The following is a 21,099-nucleotide window of genomic DNA, read 5'->3' as shown; positions in this document are numbered from 1 at the left end:
AAGCCATATACCCAGAACCTGCCAAGTAGCCCATTTATCTTCACAATGCTGATCACCAAAGCTTCACTCAACCCATTGAAGGAGTTCTGGCTGCCACTCGTGTTTATCCTTTGGCTGGCAATACACGTGCACCTCATCGTGCCCATACTGAAGCCACTGAAAGCACAATTGCTCAAAGGCCTCGAAAGCGTTCTCGTGTTCTCAATGACCGAGAGCTTCTCGTTGCCTTGCATCAAAAGCAAGATAAGCATCACGACTGGCTAAAGCGTCAGATGCAAAGCCTCTTGGTGGATGTCAACCGCATTCGCAACCTTGCCACCAAGAATGCATTTGTCACTCACGAAACCTGTCAGAGATCGTGGAAGAGTCTGACATTGCTCAGTGCAAAAGCTGATCTTCAAACCGACGGCTTCACATAGAGATTCAAATTTGATTCCACTCCTCCCAGGAATGTTGTCTTGCGTCGGACTCCCTCACTCGAAGATTCTGAGTACTCCTCCTCTGCAGGAACTGTCAACGCAAGAGTCACCGATGATGAAGATGATGCTACTTCGCCAACCACAACGTCGCCGTGCATCGACACTGCACCAAGTTCTTCTGCACCACCGAACCTCAACGACGACCCTGCTGCTTCACCTACTCCTCATGGGAACGAGTAGAGGCTCTACGTCTTCAAACCTTTTGGTCCTTACTGACAAAAGGGGGAGAAGCATATGAGTTGATAGTCTTCAAGCGGGTCCATATGGGTGGTTGCTATACTTTTGCCAAGTGCTTACAACTCTCGCTTTTGATACTTCTGGTTCTTTGAGTTGTAACACTTAAACTTGATGGTCGTCTGCTACTTTTTCTGCTATCCTATGATGCAATGATAAATTCCGCATGTGCGATGATAAATCCCGCACAAAGTCCTATTGCAGACGTCCATTTATCATTATGCATGTCATTATCTTCGTTATATCTTTTCATGCATGAATGAATTGTCTTCATAAGTTGAAGAGGATCTCCATAAGTACAACCTGTCATGTGCATTTGCATTCCAAAAGAAAATTACTTATATGCACATCTTCAGGGGGAGCCTTTCACTACTTACAAAGACAATATCTTACTTTACAATTTCACACACTTTTATCCCCGTTGAAAACTTCAACCAGTTTGTCATCGATCACCAAAAAGGGGGAGATTGTAAGTGCATCTAGTGCCACCCCTAGTTGGTTTTGAAGTATTGACGACAAACCTGGTTGAGGGACTAATGTGTTTGTGAGAATTGCAGGATAACACAGGTAGTAGTCCCTCATTAATACGGTTTACCTACCGGAGATGACCCCTAAAAATGTATGAAGACATTGAAGACAATGGTGGTATGTGAAGACAATCACATCGAAGCTTATGACTCGAGAAGACATTCACGTGAAGACTATGGAGTGCGAAGACATAGTTGTTTCGTAGTTTCCTTTTCTTCTTTGTTGAGTCATAGGAACCACCGTACTGTTAAGTGGGGTCCAAGTGAACAAAGTCAGAGTGACTGAAGTGATGCTCAACCAAATCCTATGTCTTCGATTGAAGACAATAAGAGCAAATCTTATCCAGAGCTGGACGAGTCAGCTTTACTTGTAGCCCAAGTCAAGCTGCCACGTGTGTTTGAAATCTGACCGTTGGAACACGTGTCAATTCCTTAGTGACCCAGGGTCATTTCGAACAAATCACGTCGGGTTGCCTATGGCTATAAATAGCCCACCCCTACGCCATAAATTGGTGGCTGCTTAGAGTTAGTGCACGGCTTTTGTCGTTTGAGAGCAACCCACCTCCGAAGCTTTTGAGAGAGAGAAATCTTTGCGAGGACAAAGCCCAAAACACCCAGAGCCAAAGAGTGTTAGGCATCACTGAAGTCTTTCTGTCCGCGTGACCTGAAGACTTGTTACACTTGAGGACTGTGAATCCTCCAGCCGGTTAGGCGTCGCGTTCCGAGCATCCAAGAGTCATTGTGGATTGCCGGTGAACGAAGTCTGTGAAGGTTTGTAAGTCTACCTTGAAGACTTACCAGAGTGATTGGGCGAGGACTGGGTGTCCTTAGCTCAAGGGGAATAAGGTTAAGACGCGGTCTTCTGAGTTGAATCTCAGCCTCCTTAACCAGACGTACAGTTGTCACAGCAACTGGAACTGGTCCAACAAATCCTTGTCCTCACCAAGCGACTGGTTCTATCTTCTCCCTCTCTTTACTTCCAGTTTGTCTTCGTGAAGTCATTGCCTGCTTGCGTTACCTGTTTGACTTCACTGTGTGACTACTATTGTTGTTTGGCTTCATACTATCTTCCATCCTGATCATTACTACCTAGCTGCCATTAGTCTTCGTGCTTTCACTTCATTAATACTTGACTATGGCTTGCCTAGTGTAGTCTACCTTCCGCTGCATGTTAATAGGTTCTTTTCTATTGTTTGTCTTCGAAACTTCCATGTTTTGAAGACTTTCATAAAAATCGCCTATTCACCCCCCCCTCTAGTCGATAACTAGCACTTTCAATGATACGCTCTATCACACATAAGCCTCCTTATATCTTCCTCAAAACAGCCACCATACCTACCTATTATGGCATTTGCATAGCCATTCCGAGATATGTTGCCATGCAACTAACTACCGTTCCGTTTATTATGACACGCTCCATAATTGTCATATTCCTTTGCATGATCATGTAGTTGACATCGTATTTGTGGCAAAGCCACTTTCATAATTCTTTCATACATGTCGCTCTTGATTCATTGCATATCCCGGTACACCGCCGGAGGCATTCACATAGATTCATATTTTGTTCTAAGTATCTAGTTGTAATTCTTGAGTTGTAAGTAAATAGAAGTGTGATGATTTTCATTATTAGAGCATTGTCCCATGTGAGGAAAGGATGATGGAGACTATGATTCCCCCACAAGTCGGGATGAGACTTCGGACGAAAAATAAAAAATAAAAAAGAGGCCAAAGAAGCCCAAATAAAAAAGAGGCCAAAGAAGCCCTAATGAAAAAAGAGAAAAAAAATGAGAGAAAAAGAGAGAAGGGACAATGTTATTATCCTTTTTCCACACTTGTGCTTCAAAATAGCACCATGGTCTTCATGATAGAGAGTTTCTTATTTTGTCACTTTCATATACTAGTGGGAATCTTTCATTATAGAACTTGGCTTGTATATTACAATGATGGGCTTCCTCAAAATGCCCTAGGTCTTCGTGAGCAAGCAAGTTGGATGCACACCCACTTAGTTTCTTTTGATGAGCTTTCATATATTTATAGCTCTAGTGCATCCGTTGCATGGCAATATCTACTCCTCGCATTGACATCAATTGATGGGCATCTCCATAGCCCATTGATTAGCCGCGTCAATGTGATACTTTCTCCTTTTTTGTCTTCTCACATAACCCCTATCGTCATACTCTATTCCACCCATAGTGCTATGTCCATGGCTTGTGCTCATGTATTGCGTGAGGGTTGAAAAGGCTGAAGCGCGTTAAAAAGTATGAACCAATTGCTCGGCTTGTCATCGGGGTTGTGCATGATGGGAGCATTTTGTGTGACGAAAATGAAGCATGGCCAAACTATATGATTTTGTAGGGATAAGCTTTCTTTGGCTATGTTATTTTGATAAGACATAATTGCTTGGTTGGCATGCTTGAAGTATTACTATTTGTATGTCAATATTAAACTTTTGTCTAGAATCTTTTGGATCTAAATATTCTTGCCACAATAAAGAAGATTACATTGATAAATTATGTTAGGTAGCATTCCACATCAAAAATTCTGTTTTTATCATTTACCTACTCGAGGACAAGCAGGAATTAAGCTTGGGGATGCTGATACGTCTCCAACGTATCTATAATTTTTTATTGTTCCATGCTATTATATTATCCATCTAGGATGTTTTATATGCATTTATATGCTATTTTATAGATTTTTGGGACTAACCTATTAACCTAGAGCCCAGTGCCAGTTTCTGTTTTTTTCCTTGTTTTTGAGTATCGCAGAAAAGGAAAACCAAACGGAGTCCAATTGACCTGAAATTTCACGGAGATTATTTTTGGACCAGAAGAAGCCCACGGAGTATCGGAGATGGGCCAGAAGAGTATCAAGGCACCCACGAGGGTGGGGGCGCGCCCTACCCCCTGGGCGCGCCCCTACCTCGCGGCCGCCTCGGGGACCCCCCGGACTTGTTCCCGACGCCAACACCTCTTATATATACCCAAACTTCCAGAACATAACCTAGATCGGGAGTTCCGCCGCCGCAAGCCTCTATAGCCACCAAAAACCAATTGGGACCCCGTTCCGGCACCCTGCCGGAGGGGGGATCCATCACCGGTGGCCATCTTCATCATCCCGGCGCTCTCCATGACGAGGAGAGAGTAGTTCACCCTCGGGGCTGAGGGTATGTACCAATAGCTATGTGTTTGATCTCTCTCTCTCTCGTGTTCTTGATTTGGCACGATCTTGATGTATCGCGAGCTTTGCTATTATGGTTGGATCTTATGGTGTTTCTCCCCCTCTACTCTCTTGTAATGGATTGAGTTTTCCCTTTGAAGTTATCTTATTGGATTGAGTCTTTAAGGATTTGAGAACACTTGATGTATGTCTTGCATGTGCTTATCTATGGTGACAATGGGATATTCACGTGATCTACTTGATGTATGTTTCGGTGATCAACTTGCGGGTTCAGTGACCTTGTGAACTTATGCATAGGGGTTGGCACACGTTTTCGTCTTGACTCTCCCGTAGAAACTTTGGGGCACTCTTTGAAGTTCTATGTGTTGGTGGAATAGATGAATCTGAGATTGTGTGATGCATATCGTATAATCATACCCACGGATACTTGAGGTGACATTGGAGTATCTAGGTGACATTAGGGTTTTGGTTGATTTGTGTCTTAAGGTGTTATTCTAGTACGAACTCTATGATAGATCGAACGGAAAGAATAGCTTCATGTTATTTTACTTCGGACTCTTGAATAGATCGATCAGAAAGGATAACTTTGAGGTGGTTTCGTACCCTACAATAATCTCTTCGTTTGTTCTCCGCTATTAGTGACTTTGGAGTGACTCTTTGTTGCATGTTGAGGGATAGTTATATGATCTAGTTATGTTATTATTGTTGAGAGACTTGCACTAGTGAAAGTATGAACCCTAGGCCTTGTTTCCTAGCATTGCAATACCGTTTACACTCACTTTTATCATTAGTTACCTTGCTGTTTTTATATTTTCATATTACAAATACCCATATCTACCATCCATATTGCACTTGTATCACCATCTCTTCGCCGAACTAGTGCACCTATACAATTTACCATTGTATTGGGTGTGTTGGGGACACAAGAGACTCTTTGTTATTTGGTTGCAGGGTTGTTTGAGAGAGACCATCTTCATCCTACGCTGCCACGGATTGATAAACCTTAGGTCATCCACTTGAGGGAAATTTGCTACTGTCCTACAAACCTCTGCACTTGGAGGCCCAACAACGTCTACAAGAAGAAGGTTGCATAGTAGATATCAGCAGCCATGGCGGACGACGACGACCAGAGAGAGTTGGAGCTGCTCCGGTGGGCTAGGAGGGCGGGGAAGAGAGCGGTGAGCTGCAGAAGAGCGCCGCCAAGCTATATATATCCGTGGGAGGGCTCGGGAGCGCTCGAGAAGGATCGACCGACCGGACAATGGAGGAGCAGGGGAGGTTTGTGTCACAGGCGAGCTCGATGCGATTCAATGGCGGCGAGACAGGATGGGGCAGCGGCATAGGACAAAGCAAGAGATCACGAGGGAGCTCCAGGACACGAAGAAGGCTCGAGAGGATGAGGTATGTGGGAGGACAGGGGGCTCCACTTGCCAGAGTGTGCCGGTGTGCATGTCAGCCACGCAATCGCCGTGTGAACTGCCGCACGTGGTGCACTCGGGTCGGCAAAATCATGTCCATCGTGTAGTCTCTCCAAGCTAGGTTACACCTAAGGTGATTGCTCGAAGAAACACATTGTGGTTAGATGGGAATGGTCCTCTAAAGTTTGCTGTATCCAACTGTTGCGTGAAACTGTGATCAACAGGGATGGATAAGTGATAGAACAAGATGTCTCAGAGGTTTAGGGTAGGAAGGACAAGAAACCTGTGAAGTTTGGAGGGATTTGGACCAAGACTTAATACAGTTGCTTTACAACTGCATAATCTGGTCCAGAATCAAGATCATGAAGTATCACTCATATAGATGATTGGATTAAGCTGACATTTGGTGTAGATGATTAATTTGGTCGTATAAATATACTGTAAAATTTTCATACCATTTGGATACACCAAAATGGTACTTCCTTCACAGTGGTCCTCTCTGGACAGAATTTTAGAAAAATTCTAGAGAAATAATGGATGAACGAAATGATCCCAAATTTGGTGGAGAGAGTTTATATGGGTAGGAGCATGTCCTATTAAATTTTCAGCAATAATGAAGCAATATAAAATATAGTTGCTTCACACTCTGAAAATCTGATCTAGAAACCAAGATTTGAAGGTGTGATCACAGAGATAGTTTAATGGAGCTGAACATTGGTGAAGATTCATGATTAGGGCACATGAAGGAGCTTGCCAAATTTCAACTCATTTGGATACTCCTAGCTGGTACTTCCTTCAACGAGGCTTCCATCTGACATAAACTTTAGAAATTTTCTGAGGAAGATTCACTAGGCAAATGAAGTTTAATTTTGTCATGTGGCAATTATTTTGATAATAGAGAATGCCCAAAAAGTCTGGGAGCAATCAAGAAAAGATATGTGACACTTCCTTCACAAAAAGCCACACTGGACAGAATGAAAGAATGAATATTGATGAATTGTTTTTTGGGCTAGGAAAGGAAAGTTTGGACATATTTGGGGCATATATGATCCAAACAATTTATGAGAATTATTTGAGAATTTTAGGAAAGACAGAAACATAGGTTGCTTCACAACCTAGGGCAAACAGGGCTATTCCTTTAATAGAAAAAGGAATATTCCCAAGTAAAAGAATATTGGGATTGGTCCAAGATGGGAAATGACACGATCTTGGGATGGTTTTGAGTATGACAAGCCACTTTGGAGCATGAGAAGAGATTATCTTCCCAGGTTTCAGGACCACAGATCCACAGAAAAGCAATTCAGATAAAAAATCCAAAGAAAAACAAAAGAAAAAGAAAGGGCCAAAATCCAGGGTGTCACATCCATGGGCACCTCGCCATCGTGGATCGCGATGTGCAGGAGGGTACGAGCAAAAATTGAGTGGGGAGAGGGGGCTTTGAGGATGTGGCCGTCGCTCGGGAGCTTCTCTCCCGCAGGGAGCTCGGGCATGGAGGCTTGACGATCTACTCTGCGTCGTCGTCCAAACCGACGACGACGGGGTGGCTCGCGCGACCTAGCGGGGACGCCCGCGTGACGACCTCCGGCGGCCTTGAGCGCAGGTAATGGCGGCGGCCTTGGACGCGGGTCATGGCGGCTGCCTCGAGCGCAGGAAGACGGGGGCGGCCTCGAGCGCGGGGAGAAGTACAAGCACGATGGCGGCTTGAGCAAGTCCATTCTCCGGTGAATTTCGTCTACATCGTGCATGAAGCCTCCTCCCGGCGCCATCCTCTTCTCGTGGGTGTCACCGCTGCGGCATTGTCAGCATGACCGACTCCGGCTATCTACCTAGCTACTACCTGCTCGTATGCTTGTAACTTCGCAAACATAGGTCCTCCCCCTGGAGTGAATGGCAGGAAACCACCACTTTGAAGACTAGGTTTGCAGAAAACACTATGTTACATTTTTTCGACAAAAAACACCATGTCTTGCGCAATCTTTTTGCAAAAAACACTAATCGACGGATTTGGCTCGATTGAGCATGTTTATGACAGACTGGGCCCGCTACTCAGGCTGACGTGGCACCGCATAAGTAACAGCAACGTTGGCTAACGTTATCATCATGTGTGGCCCTGTGGGGTCCACCTATCATCGAAAGAAAAAAGGAAAAACAATCTGGTGCTCATCAACCTCCTGTCGTTGCACCAATTCGTCCAGATTCGTTGCTGCTCGCTGTGTCTGCTCACCACGTCCACCGTGCGTCACGCCGCTGTTGCTCGTTGCATCTGCCGCGGGCTGCACCTCACTGCTGCTCGGTGCGTCCGCCGCGGGCTGCGCCTTGCTGTTGCTCGTCGCGTCCGCCGCTGACATGCCTCGCTGGTCGTTGCATTCGCCCCGCGCCGCGCCCGCTAGTGCCACACCTCACTACTCGCTGCGCCCACTGCCTGTTGCTCGCCGCCCCTGCTGCTCACTGCCGCTGCTCGCCTTGTGTGCTACTGCTGTTGCTCGAGCCATCATGGCCTCATCCCGCCCCTGGGCGAGGTAGATGCGACCGCCCGCCCCGCCCCGGCCGAGGTAGAGAAGCCCCGACTTGGCACCGTCGACCTGTGTGCTGCACGCCAGATGCTCGATGAAATGCTAAAGAGGGGAGTGTTGCACTGACAAACTGGGCCATGTGGAGCAAAACGATTCAATTTAATAGTGTGAAAATTTTGTGCCACATCGGCCTGACTGGTGGGCCCTATCTGTCATAATCTCACTTAACGGAGGCAGATCCGCCGATGAGTGGTTTTTGTAAAACAATTACTCAAGACGTGGTGGTTTCTGCAAAGGAATATAACGTAGTGTTTTCTGCAAACCTAGCCTTCAAAGTGGTGATTTTCTGCAAATTACTCCCACCCTACCTTTTTGATTTCCCGTTTGTTCGCTATTTTCCTACTGAATGTTTTTAGTTTCCCGCCCCGGTGTGGAAATGGTTGCTTCCATGGTAAATTTTATTGTGAAAATGGCTATTCTACGCATTATCTTTCATATGTATGCACATTCACGAAAAAATTGTAGCTGAAAAGTGTGTTTTGTGTGATCTGCCATTTCATACTGATGTTAATGTATTTATAATTCCACTTCTTATCAATTTGCCATGCTACTGAATAAATACATGGCAACTATCCTACTGTTCGGCGCTGAAAATTACCATATGTTCTGATATGTCATATGATACGGCAGTTAATGCATTTACATTTGTCCTCTCATCATTTTGCCATGCTACTTAATAAATAGATGGCAACCAGCCCTATGTGTGGAACTGTAAGAACTTGCCTTGTTTGCCATGTTTCCCGAACCACAACACATCATTCTTTTTCCATATTTCTGAATAAATACATGGCAGATCCCTCTCTGTAAAAGCCTGAAATTTGCCATGTTTCATGTTTGTCATGTATGTTAACAGGTAACAAGGAATTGGTACGCTACTGTACCAAATGCTTGGCAAGTTCATCAACTCCATAACCCATCAATTGCCCCGGCTGAAACTGATTTTTTTTACATGTTTGCCATCTTCATGCCAACCACAACCCATCATTCTGTAATGGTACTAAATATATATACATGGCAACTCCCCCATGTCCAATAAGCCTAATTTTTCCCTGTTGGTTTCATAGCAGATGGCAACTCCCCCATGTGTATTTACATTTTCCTACTTAACATTTTGCCATGCTACTCAATAACTACATGGCAAATATCCTAATGTTGAGCGATGAAATTTTGCCATGTGTTCTGATATGCCATATGATAAGGTACTTAATGCATTCACATTTTTCCTCTCATCATTTTTGCAATGCTACCAAATAAATACAACAGCAATTTACTTGATCATTTGTTTTGTGTTATTTTCACATACACGACAATTTTATTACGCACAAGATGGCATTTTTGGTAAAAACACCATGAAAAATTGAACATGGCAATTTCAATGTTACTATTGTGGCAAATTTAATCCATAGAACATGGCATCCTTTTTTCATGTACCATGCCATTATTACTCCATGTGCCATGGCATTTTGACTATGCATTTGCCATGGCAATTTGTTTGATCATTTTGTTTGTGTTATTTCACATACATGGGAATTTTATTACGCAAAAGATGGCAATTTTGGTGAAACTACCAGGGCAAAATGGAACATGCATTTGCCATGGCAACATTTGATCAATTTTTTATTACTTCACATTCTTGGCAAATTTCTTTCATGGTTAAATTGATAAAAAAAACACGGCAAATTTTGAATATGAATTTTGTCATGGCAATTTTCTTGATAATTTTTTTGTGTTATTTTCACATACACGGCAATTTTATTACACACAAGATTGCGTTTTTGGTAAAAACACCATGACAAAATTGAATGTACATTTTCCATGGCAATGCTTTATCATTTTTTGTATTGTTTCACATTTCATTGCAAATTTTCTTCATAAAGCATGGCGAATTTGGTAAAGAAAACCACAGCATTTTTTTAATATGCATTGCCAACGACGATTTTTTGCCATGGCAAATTATGCGCTACTGTAGATTTTTTCACATATGGTAGTTATTGCTTTGATTTTGCATAGGATTTTTATACATGTTTGCCATGGATAATGGTAAGTATTCCTATGGGCTTCATAACATGGAAAATTCATTTTTGTTGACATGGCAAATTCGCTTATGTTCACTTGGCACACTCATAACATTTTTCCTTCTTTAGGCTTTTTGTTTTGTACCACGACAAATTCATAAATGAGCACATGGCAAATTCATATATGAGCACATGGCAAATTTGTTTTATGGATCATGGCAATTTTTAGCACACATATAGTTGCCATCACTTTTATCAAAAAGTTTCAAGCAGAATTATTATTCAATTATTTTTTGTAGTGACACAAAATCAAGCCAACGATGACTTTTTCCATAGCAAATTGTGCGCTCCTTTTAGGTTTTTCACACATGGCAATTATTGCCTCGATTTTTTCATAGGATTTTTATACATGTTTGCAATGGATAATGGTAAATATTTCTATGGGCTTCATAACATGGCAAATTCAATTTTTTTCACATGACAAATTCGCTTATGGTCACATGGCACATTCATAACATTTTTTCTTTCTTTATGCTTTTGTTTCGTAGCACGGCAAATTCATATATGAGCACACAACAAATTCATATGTGAGCACATGGCAATTTTTCTTTTTGTTTCCAAAACACCTACATATTTAGAGATCGTAAGATTTAGAGATTGTTTTTAGATCATTTTGCCATGATTTAGATATTGTTTTACCATAACAATGAACTATGTTCATAACAAGTTTTTTTTAAAGTTGCCATGGCACAAATTTTTCTGAATTTGCCATCGGCTAAAGATAAAAAATAAAAAATTGCCATGTCACACATTTTTCTATATTGCCATGAATCAGAGTTTGCTTAATTTCTTAGGCCATGGCAAACTCAACCGCTCGACCATGGCATATTTATTTTCAAAGACATGGCAATTTAATTTTATACCCATGGCAACTTATTGTGAGTCCCGCGACAATTTAGTTTCTTAATTGACAATGACAAATTTTGTTTTTCTTACTATCATGGCAAATTTATTTTTAAAGACATGTCAATTTTGATTTTCGTACCCATGGCTACTTTAGTTTTTCATGCACCCATGGCAAATTTATTTTCATAACCATGGCAATTTATTTTCTTCATGGGAAAATTTAGCTTTTACAGTACAATCGTCATTTGCAATATGAGCAATTTATTTGCCATTTTTTTGTGTACATATTTTCTTGATATAAGTAGTTTTCTATAGACTTGCCTTTGACCTACAAAGTTTTCATTCATGTTTTTGGAGTATAGCATGGTGATTTTCTAGATTCTGTGGTTTCTTTGTTTTTTTGGTCAGAAAATAGGGTTTTTTAAATGATAATTAGTGGCGCTATTGGTTGGGCCAGGTAGCCCAGCCGAAAAAAGCTTAGCTGGTTCGGGCTAGGAGGTTCCCCATCCGTGCGGACAGAGGGATCGCTGGTACCGAATGTTTTCGTTCGGAAGGAGGGATCGCTTGCACCGAACGTGTTTCGTTCGGAAGGAGGGATCGCTTGCACCGAATGAAGCGTTCGGGCGAAGTGCTCAGCCTCCACACGGGTGACAGATATCAGCGCTAAAAAAAGAGCTCTTGTAGTAAATTAAAAAAAAGACCTCCCGTAGTTCTTTTCCAGATCCAGATGTTATTCTTACTAGCTGGATGCCCGTACGTTGTCACGGATAAAAAAACCACATTATGATAAAAAAATTGAATTAAAAAATGCGTGTCAGATATGATAGGACTGGTTTCAATTCCTGGACAAATTGATTCTCTCCCTCTTATTTCTTCCTAGGCAATCATCGTATGTCTTTAAAAACTCCCCCCTTGCATCACTTTATTCTCCTCACCCTTCCTTTCCCTTTACCTTTTTTCACAGTGCTGTGTGGGCAAACCCTATTCAAAATCTTGTATTTCATTTATTATGTCAACGATTCAAAAAATTATTTGATCTCCTTTTTGAATGGAAACTTATGAAGTACGTCTCACAACTAACTGAAAAGAAACATGAACTCCGATAAGTATAGAAACAAAGAACAAAATCATATTTTCTCGAAAAAATAGACCCTCTCAAACAACATATACTACTCCCAAACCAAAAGAAAAAGAGACCTACAAGAGAGGTATGTTTAATGCAAAGCATCTAATGTTTAGGTCACTCTCATAAAAGGTTATTTCTGTATCGATCAAATGACCGGGAGAAGCATCTTGAGTTCAAGCAGTTCCCTCTGAAGGGGTAGGTTGAGTTAAAGGCTATCCTCTTCCTTCTCAAGAGGAACTCCTGACCTCTTTGAGAATATAAAAAAGCTTAACAAACCAAGCTCTATGTGCCCTATATCTTGACCATGGACAAATACAAACTTTTGCAAAAAAAAACTGAAAATTCAAAGCCAGGAAGTCAGCAATAGTTAGTTTAAACTCGTACAGCCCAAAAAGCAATAGTTAGTTTAAGCTTTTACAGCCCAAAAAGCATATGATTTGATCGCCTCTAAGTTTCAACATTACCTTGAGGCTTAGAAATGCTTTCTGATTTTGTAGAATTACAGATAAAAGCTCCAAGCATGACTGAAAATTGAGAGTGATGTGATGAGTTAGGACTGATAGTAACATTTAGTAGGACAACCAACACGAAAACTACGACGACGTACTACCATCACATGAAATATGTAAATGTGTGTGCATTATTTAGGTTCTCAACATCTATCTCTCATGCACTTCTGGTTTCTTTTCTCCTATCCAAGCATCTCACTGCCAATCTAACAAAAAAATAGCAGCTTCCCATGGAGATGGGGCCTCGGTCAGCGACGCGACGGGAGCAGACATCAGCCTTCAGGAAGTACTCGTCAAGCTTGATATCGCCGATGACCACCTTGATTGATGACAGTAGCCCGTGAGAAGACATCACACTCCGACTCACCGCAGAAGTAATTCTGCACACATGAAGACTTAAAAAAGAAAAGAATCAATGTATTAAAAAAATTAAAAGCTACACATATAAAAGTGTAAAAAGGCATAAGTGGGGACAAGATTGTGGAATAGCTCTGATGAATGCACACAAGACTATGCAGCACTTTGATTATCAGAGAAGATTACATGCTCGTAAATCATAATGTACCCTTCACAAGCATATCGAATCCTAAGAAAAATAAAAATTATTATCAGCACAAGACACATACAAGATGTCTAGAAAGCAAATAGCAATGGTCATTTTGGCAGGAATCAAAATATGACACATTATTCAGAAAAAGAATTATAAGTTCAATGTGCAGGCAACCTGATACTAATTTATACACGCACAGTTATCATGTGCACAACAGGCGCCATTTGAAAACAGAGTACTCCCCCGTCCCAAAATAAGTATAAAATTGTACTAAATGAAAGACACGGAGGGAGTAATCATTATCGGTATACATACACAGTTCTTGGACAAACCGAAACCTACATGCAGCTGCAATCATGCATCAAACCTGCCCGTACAAAATAAATCTTTTGAATGTTGAAATTTTACGGTTTGGTAGCCATCTGCAATCATGCATCAATTCTCACAATCATATCATGATTGAAATTTTTCCAATTTGGTAGTTTGCAAATTAATATAACAAGCAACAATTTGAGAGTTGGGAGACATTACTAATATGATTCACTTTGTACAATGTAGTTTCACCATGATCGAAAATTTCCCAATTTGGTAGTCTGCACATCAACATTACAAGCAACAATTTTCCACTTTTTACAAAGCAGTTCATGTAGAAGATGGCAGAGAAGATGTGGGTTTGACACTACTGATCATCTGCAGATTTTGAATGATACCTTTTAGACCTTGTGATTAAAAAAAGATGTTGAACTATTGGCAAAGATTCAAAATCAATCAAGGATTATTTAATCAGCACCATGATTATACAACAAAGTGATGAAATTTTGAGTACCTCCCAATATGTGTTTGCTTCGTCCCCTGCAAAAATCCAAGCAGAGAAGATATCATAATATGAACAATGAAAATTGAATCAGTAATAAGTGTACACAATCTATTATTGGTCAGTGCTTTTTTGCCATATACAGATTGCCTAATATGCCAATTGTAGAAAATCTCTGTCCAGACATGAGGCCTGATGGGATCCCACGTGATAACTAACAAGAATGGAATGGTCAAAAGCAGAAAATTATGGGATTAAGGTAGTAGAATAGAAGACCAAACCTGAGGCTGTAGCCTGTAGCGGACGGAGACTCCTCACACACCTGCGTCGCCACGCTGTCCGTCGCTGATCAACGGCGTGTCAGCCCCGTCGGCGCCTGCCTGAGCGAAGGCAAGAAGAGACCGACGGGAGAGCGTAGCAGCATGGAGAAGCCCTTGTGGAGGATCGGCTTCGCACCACCAGTCGCCACCGCCTCCCTCGACAAGGTTTAACAACGCACCTAAAAACTTAAAAAGGAAGACATTAAACTCGGGACTTTTTTTTGTCAAAGGTTCAGTTAGATTATTAGTTCATGCAAATTTAATGGGGAAAGAAAAGGATTGAACAAAAGAAAGAAGCATTTCCATCACCACATAGAGTATCAAATGAACCCTTGCTGCAACATGGAGACTGATCAATGTTTGACATCTTACCTTTTCATCTACTTGTATGTAATCTTGTGTGCACTTATAGTTAGGACATGGTATGCAAAAGACAGTGATGGAGCAAACGAACATAGCATCACAGTAGACTAACAGAGTAATCAAATCAACCATACTACCAGTTCACGAAGGATGACCATGCTTAACTTCTGATAGAGAGCGACATGCTTCAGGATAATCTGAACTAACTTTGTAACATTATCTATCAACATAATCACATACATAGAGGACCAGATGAGCTGATTCTCAGTTTGCAGGAATAATGTTGATCACATGTCATTTATAGGACAAAGATATTTGAGTAATGCCACCATTTTGCATATAACAAATTAATAATACCTATTCTTGTTTCGTAATTTGAGGCGTCGAATGTTTTAGGACAGACATATACCCCAAAAGGAAATATGATATTGCTCTGTAGTTAAGTCTGACAAGCAATAATTTAGGAACACGTGACTAAAGCAGAGAAAAGACCATGCTCTTACATGTTGAAGCAGCCGTGGCACTTGACAAGTTGACATCATGCAGAGAAGGAACACAAAGACAACACATAATCTGGGGCTGTGAGAAAAATCAATTGAACGAAAAGGCATGTTTCACCCACATCCTATGTGGTCTGATGCGCACGTACCATGAGGAATGAGTTGAGCTTCTCTGGACCCGCCGACGGCTTGAGGAGGTCGATGTCGTTCTGCCACACCTGTTCCTATTCCCAACTAAAAACAGACAAATTAAATCACGCGGCAAATAGCGGCGAAGCTTAGCATCATGCGGCAACCGGCTACGCAGCAAACCCCTCCAGCTCCCCTCTTACTATGCCCAGAGCATATATGAACGCGAGGAGCACGTAGCCCGCTGGCGCGAGGCTCGCGGTGCGGGGGGCGACGGAGACTACTGGAGACCAACAATGGGGGCCGATGTGGTGGAGCTAGCGTTACCTCGACCGTCGGTTGTCGTTGCCGTCGACGCGCCGCCCTCCTCGCGTCGCCGTCGCTCGTCGTTGCCGTCGTCGCTCCCTCCCCGCGTTGCTGTCCTCATGGACTCCGTGAGATGTCAAGGGCGCGGATCCACCACTCCAATCTAGCTTGGCTGCAGTGCGCTGCCGGTCGAGGTCGCTGTAGGCGGGAGGAGGTCGGCCGCTGAGATTCCTCTCTGGAGAGACATGGAATTGAGACCGAGAGATTTGGGGGAAGGGAGTGGGAGGTGGGATACGGGGACGTGGGGACGTGGGTTGTTTTACCTTTTTTCTTTTTTCTTTTTTTCGTGGGCAGATGGGTGGGAAGGCGGTCCGATTTTTCAGGTGGGAAGCCAAGTTTACACGTATGAGGGGAGGTTCGTACGAGGCGGGGGGTCGAACCATCACGACGTTCGATTCCCCCTTTTAATTAATATAATATAATATATATATATATATAATATAATAGTAGAGATGTTCCCTCAAAAACAATGTATTCTTCTGTGGCTGGGCCGAAGAAGAATGTCCCGAACGCCACTCACAGATCCAATAAGGTTCAGGCAACTGGGCCAAACCCCCTCAAAAGAAAAGAAAAAGAGGGTAAGTGGCCCAAACTGGTAGAATGTGCAGCATAAGGGGAACCCTAGCCGATCGGATCCATCCTCCGCGGCCGCAGGTTCCGACACCCCCTGCAGCAACACAACCCCGCAATCCCCTGCCCCGCCGCCGGTCCGAACCCCTGCCGTCCGCCGCCGGTCCGAACCCCTGCCGTCCGCCGCCGACCACCACCGCGATCGTTCGTTGCCACCACCTGCGCTGCCTGGGCTATTATGCCTGGCTGCGTTTTGGGCGAAATAATCTCGCTGGAGACAGAGGCGGGAGAAGAGTCGTCGATTTCGTTGTGCAATCGGGTAAGAGAGGAGGAGTTTGATTGCTGTTTGTGCGGCAAGCACAGTCCAAAAGGAGTAATTATTATTCGGAGTTTGTGTGTTGAGAAGTTGTAACCAGATACTCCTCCCTCTCCTCTAACAATCTCCTCCCGTTTGGAGGAGAGCCGGTCCAAATAAACAAAGGAGTGGGAGGAGTAGGAGGGGTTGCTCATCTATCTAATAAGTTGGCATCCCTGATTTGTTTTTCGCCGGCGATTAGTCTGCTTTGTTGCGCCGGCCCAAATGAACATAGCAGGAGCGGAGTATTCGAATAAGGCCAGCTCAGGCGTCCGCCATTGTCACAGATCCAATAAGGTCGATCCGATTAGCGCATATCTCCCGACATCATTAAGGCCAGTTGTTGGTCCGATCAGCCACAATGTAAGTTTTTCTTCTTTTGTACCTTATGTTTGTTCTTCACACAAGGTTCATCCCCAAAAGGCTGATTATTTGCTGTTCCAACTAAATGCAATTCAGAAAGCGACTATTGAAGACGCTGCTGACGATGGAGACGGGGACAGACTTAGCAAGCTCCCAAATGACCTTTTGCTCAACATTCTGGAGAGGGTGGACACACTCGATGCATTAAGGGCCTGCTTCCTCTCCAAGCAAATGCTGAAGCTCCCCACCTTGCTCTCGCAACTCTTCCTAAGCGCTGGTTCCATTCCAGGTCACCATGATTCAGCTCGTGTTTTCAGACCAAGTGAAGTACTCCGAACCAACCGTGCTGTGGCTCATGTAACGGATAACATATTGAGCACAAGGAGCCCGGAGATCACCATCAGCAAACTCAAAATCAAATTCGTCTTGACACAGCATGAGTCTCTCACCATTGGCAAATCTGTCGCGCGTGCGATGGCAACCCAGAAGTTTGGCGCAGCCGAGTTTGAGGTCACAACGGACAAGGCTTATAAGATCTGCTCTCCTGCTGATTTCCTCCACTTTGGGAAGCAGTTCAATGATTTTGTCGGTGCTTGTCCGGATGCATTTGCTGGCCTTACGCGCCTGTGGCTGCGCAATATGAGGTTTGGTGAATTCGACATCCCCAACATCCTCAGCACTTGCAAGCTCTTGGAGTCTTTGCGTTTAAGCCATTGCGACTCAGGGATCCATTCTGTGCTGCAAGTAGAACATGCTCAACTTGCTGAGCTCGAGATCGACCAGGGGAAATTTGAGAGAGTTGAGCTGATATGTCTACCAAAACTCCAACGTGTGAGATATAATAATTGGTGCTCTTATGAAGATCCCCTATATTTTGGTTTTGCACCACAGCTTTCGAAGCTCATCCTCACTAAAACTGCTGTCCGTTCGCAAAAGACCCTTGAGTTAAGTCAGCTCCTTGCTAATGTTTCTTCCATAAGCGATCTTCATCTGGATTTTAGAAGTGAAAAGGTACTCATTAGTCATTTGAATCATATCTGTCCATTCTCGCTCTATATATGATGGTTATATATGTAAATAACAATGGTAACTTAAGTTGGTCTTCTCTGCTAGTTGAGAATGTGATCTATATGAAACCTGCACTGAGTTTGTAAATTGTTTTTCTGTCCCAGATTTGGGTCCTGCCAGAATGCCCAAAACTGCTCACGCCTGTGCTCAGCAAACTACAGCATGTGAATCTGGACCATCTTCCTGAAGGCTGTGATTTAGCTTGGACAATGTTTATTCTTGAAGCTGCACCCTCCTTAAAAGAGCTGTGCATCACATTATGGGATCATTGGTGCATAATGACGACAGACAATGAGTTTCGGAAGAAATATGGTTTCTGTGAAAAGATCGACATGAAGTGGAAGCCATATGCCCCTGATTTCAAGCACAAGAATCTGGCTAAGCTCACCATCTATGGCTTCCAACCCGACGACAACCTTCTGCGATACATTAGGTCTGTCATGGAACATGCGGTTAATATGGCAGAGATATCTCTGCATGACAGGAAGGTGTGTGTGAGCTGTAGTGACTTGGATTCTGAGATCAAGGACAAGTTTTGTCCATCAAGATATCCACGAACTGCCGAGAAGAGGAAGCAGACAACCGAGGAGTTAGGTTCGCTTGCTATGATTCACTTCAGGTCCTAATTCAAAAAATGTTTTTCTTCGAAAATCACCTGTTCTATCATCTTTTAGTTGGAAGGAGTTCCTGAACCTCATAATTCTGTAGTTACCAAGTCTGTACTCCTGATTTCCTTAAGTTGAAGCGTGTGTACTATTGCCTAATTGAGGAAATATGTAGTAAGTTCGAACAACGTATTTGTGGCCACCTTTTTATTTGAAACCAAATGCTTGATGCATAGGAATAAGTTGATGTGTTCACTTCCTCTTGATGCAGTCTAATACGTTAAAAATGTGATGGTACAGATGCCATATTCCGGGGGGGAAACATGCATGATTAGTTTTTCTTTCATCCTCAATCCCTGTATATGAAATTGTTGTTTGGCAAGGGGAGAGGGGGTTGACTTCATAATGTAAGTACTACTCAACTAAATAACCAGACCTTCACTGTACAAAAATGACAAAGCAAATAAATAGCAGTTCGGCACAAAGCATTACACAAGAATCGAAGTACTATCAGCTTTGATATTGTACATTATGAAGTATCAAACACTATCAGTTTAATTGTATCGGAAAATTAAGACCTGACACAGAACAGCTCTTTAGGTTCTTCGTCAAGCACTGGCACCTGTAGAATGAGACAAATAGAAACAAAAAGTTACATGTATGATGTATCTCAAGATTAAATTGTACAACTACATGTGTGGCAGTAGTCGGAGAGTTACATGAAAGTTTAATATCCATTAACCAGAAACCGACAAGGTTGAAACTGCTTTAGTTAAACCAAATCGATGAAAAAGAGCTCACCGGTCCATCAAGAACAAACTTGACCCTACAAAGTGCAATTTGTTCATCCTACCATGAACAACATACAGAAAAGTAAATGGAACATCTTTTCCTTTGAGATGCAAACATGGAATAACTGCAATTTATGCCAAAGCTGGGGAGCTCACAACAATCTTAGCATAAATCAGCCCAGATCAGAAATCGCTGCATATATTTGACAGCGCAAGCAATTTGTCAAAAAGCAGGAACGGAGTAGAGCAATCTATTTGCAACTTGAGAGATTGTATCTTATCCATAGAGGTACAAGAATCCCTTATAACAAAGACATGCAAATCCACGCTCCTCGTTTCCCTTGGGATCAACCCTGTGGCATTATGACCACGCGTATAGGAGGTTTTCTTCTTTTTATACCCGCGTGTATGATTCCTGTAGTCGCTCGTACTGGCACATTGCCATCGATGGCAACGCCAACGAGTCCTGCACCAGTCACTTTGTTCCAGCCGAGTTGTACCAGGCACTGGTTACTCATAGGTACATTTGTGTGAGATTGATTAAGTGCTTCTACTTAAGTTTGGGGCAATCGTGCCTTCATGATGAATTGATGGTGAGCCCAGTTTCTAGTTAATGCATGTTTAGGCACCAGTAACGTCTTCTTATACCGTAGTAGTAGTAATCGGTACTAAGGGGGTGTTTGTTTCCTGGGACTTTTTTGTGTAGGGACTAGAAAAAGCCCCTCTTAGAGACTTTTTTACCAAACGGGAGGGACTTTTTAGGGACTAAACTAGGCATTTGGGACTAAATGAAGAAGACTCTCAAGGAGAGTCTTTTTGGGACTTTTTGGGACTTTTCCAATAATGCCCCTCCATGCACCCATTGGCCCGCCACCCCATGGTATTGTTTGATTGTTATTTTTCTATATACTAGGGGCAACATGGTCATTTAATAACCTCTAGGAAGGGACTAGGGACTTTTTAGTCTCTGGAAACAAACAGGGAGAGACTTTTTAGGGACTAGGGACTTTTTAGTTGGGACTAGAAAAAGTCCTAGGACTAGAGAACCAAACACCACCTAAATCATCGATTAATCAATGAATAGAGACAGACGAGCTAAAAATTAACTTAGCCAGTAGTAATGCATGTTCAACATTTTATTTGGTAGCCAACATGAACAGTTAGGATCGCAAATAAGGTCTTTTTATTCTGTAGCCAACAGAAACATATAGGATTGCGATTAAGGACGAATTAAGGCCTGTTCGGAGTCCCTCTGGCTCCATGACTCCGCTCCCGGAGCGGACGGAGCAGTAGATTAAAATGTTGGAGCGAGCAAACAGTAGCTCCGTAGATCCTGGTATT

The 21,099-nt window shown here is 42.7% G+C and overlaps 1 protein-coding gene and 1 long non-coding RNA gene across 6 annotated transcripts; one reads left to right on the top strand and one right to left on the bottom strand.

Moving 5' to 3' along the window:
• Nucleotides 1-12,903: 12,903 nt before the first annotated feature.
• Nucleotides 12,904-16,291, bottom strand: LOC123054072 (uncharacterized). 5 transcript variants are annotated; one of them, XR_006426042.1, is made up of 4 exons: nt 15,968-16,291; nt 14,610-15,745; nt 14,341-14,366; nt 12,904-13,359 (listed from the first exon to the last, which is right to left on the bottom strand). It is a non-coding gene; the product is annotated as an uncharacterized lncRNA (long non-coding RNA). The 5 variants fall into 5 exon arrangements; XR_006426044.1 differs by having other exon boundaries at nt 14,610-15,735; nt 15,968-16,283; XR_006426043.1 differs by having other exon boundaries at nt 14,610-14,834; nt 15,515-16,267.
• A 300-nt stretch (nt 16,292-16,591) lies between these two features.
• Nucleotides 16,592-19,222, top strand: LOC123054071 (uncharacterized). Its single transcript, XM_044477748.1, has 4 exons — nt 16,592-16,895; nt 17,134-17,294; nt 17,391-18,305; nt 18,467-19,222. The coding sequence occupies exons 1-4, from the start codon at nt 16,607-16,609 to the stop codon at nt 18,986-18,988; spliced, it is 1,887 nt and encodes a 628-aa protein (XP_044333683.1). The 5' UTR covers nt 16,592-16,606; the 3' UTR covers nt 18,989-19,222.
• The last annotated feature ends 1,877 nt before the right edge of the window (nt 19,223-21,099 follow it).

Source organism: Triticum aestivum, chromosome 2D, assembly GCF_018294505.1.
Source record: "Triticum aestivum cultivar Chinese Spring chromosome 2D, IWGSC CS RefSeq v2.1, whole genome shotgun sequence".
Lineage (NCBI taxonomy): Eukaryota > Viridiplantae > Streptophyta > Magnoliopsida > Poales > Poaceae > Triticum > Triticum aestivum.
This window is presented reverse-complemented; position numbering and strand designations above follow the sequence as displayed.

Excerpts from the sequence above, each read along its gene's own strand:
- LOC123054071 (XM_044477748.1), top strand. The coding sequence starts at position 16,607 with ATGTGCAGCATAAGGGGAACCCTAGCCGATCGGATCCATCCTCCGCGG. Across the intron at positions 17,295-17,390 it reads TTGGTCCGATCAGCCACAAT|AAAGCGACTATTGAAGACGC; the intron begins GTAAGTTTTTCT and ends AATGCAATTCAG. Across the intron at positions 18,306-18,466 it reads TGGATTTTAGAAGTGAAAAG|ATTTGGGTCCTGCCAGAATG; the intron begins GTACTCATTAGT and ends TTTCTGTCCCAG.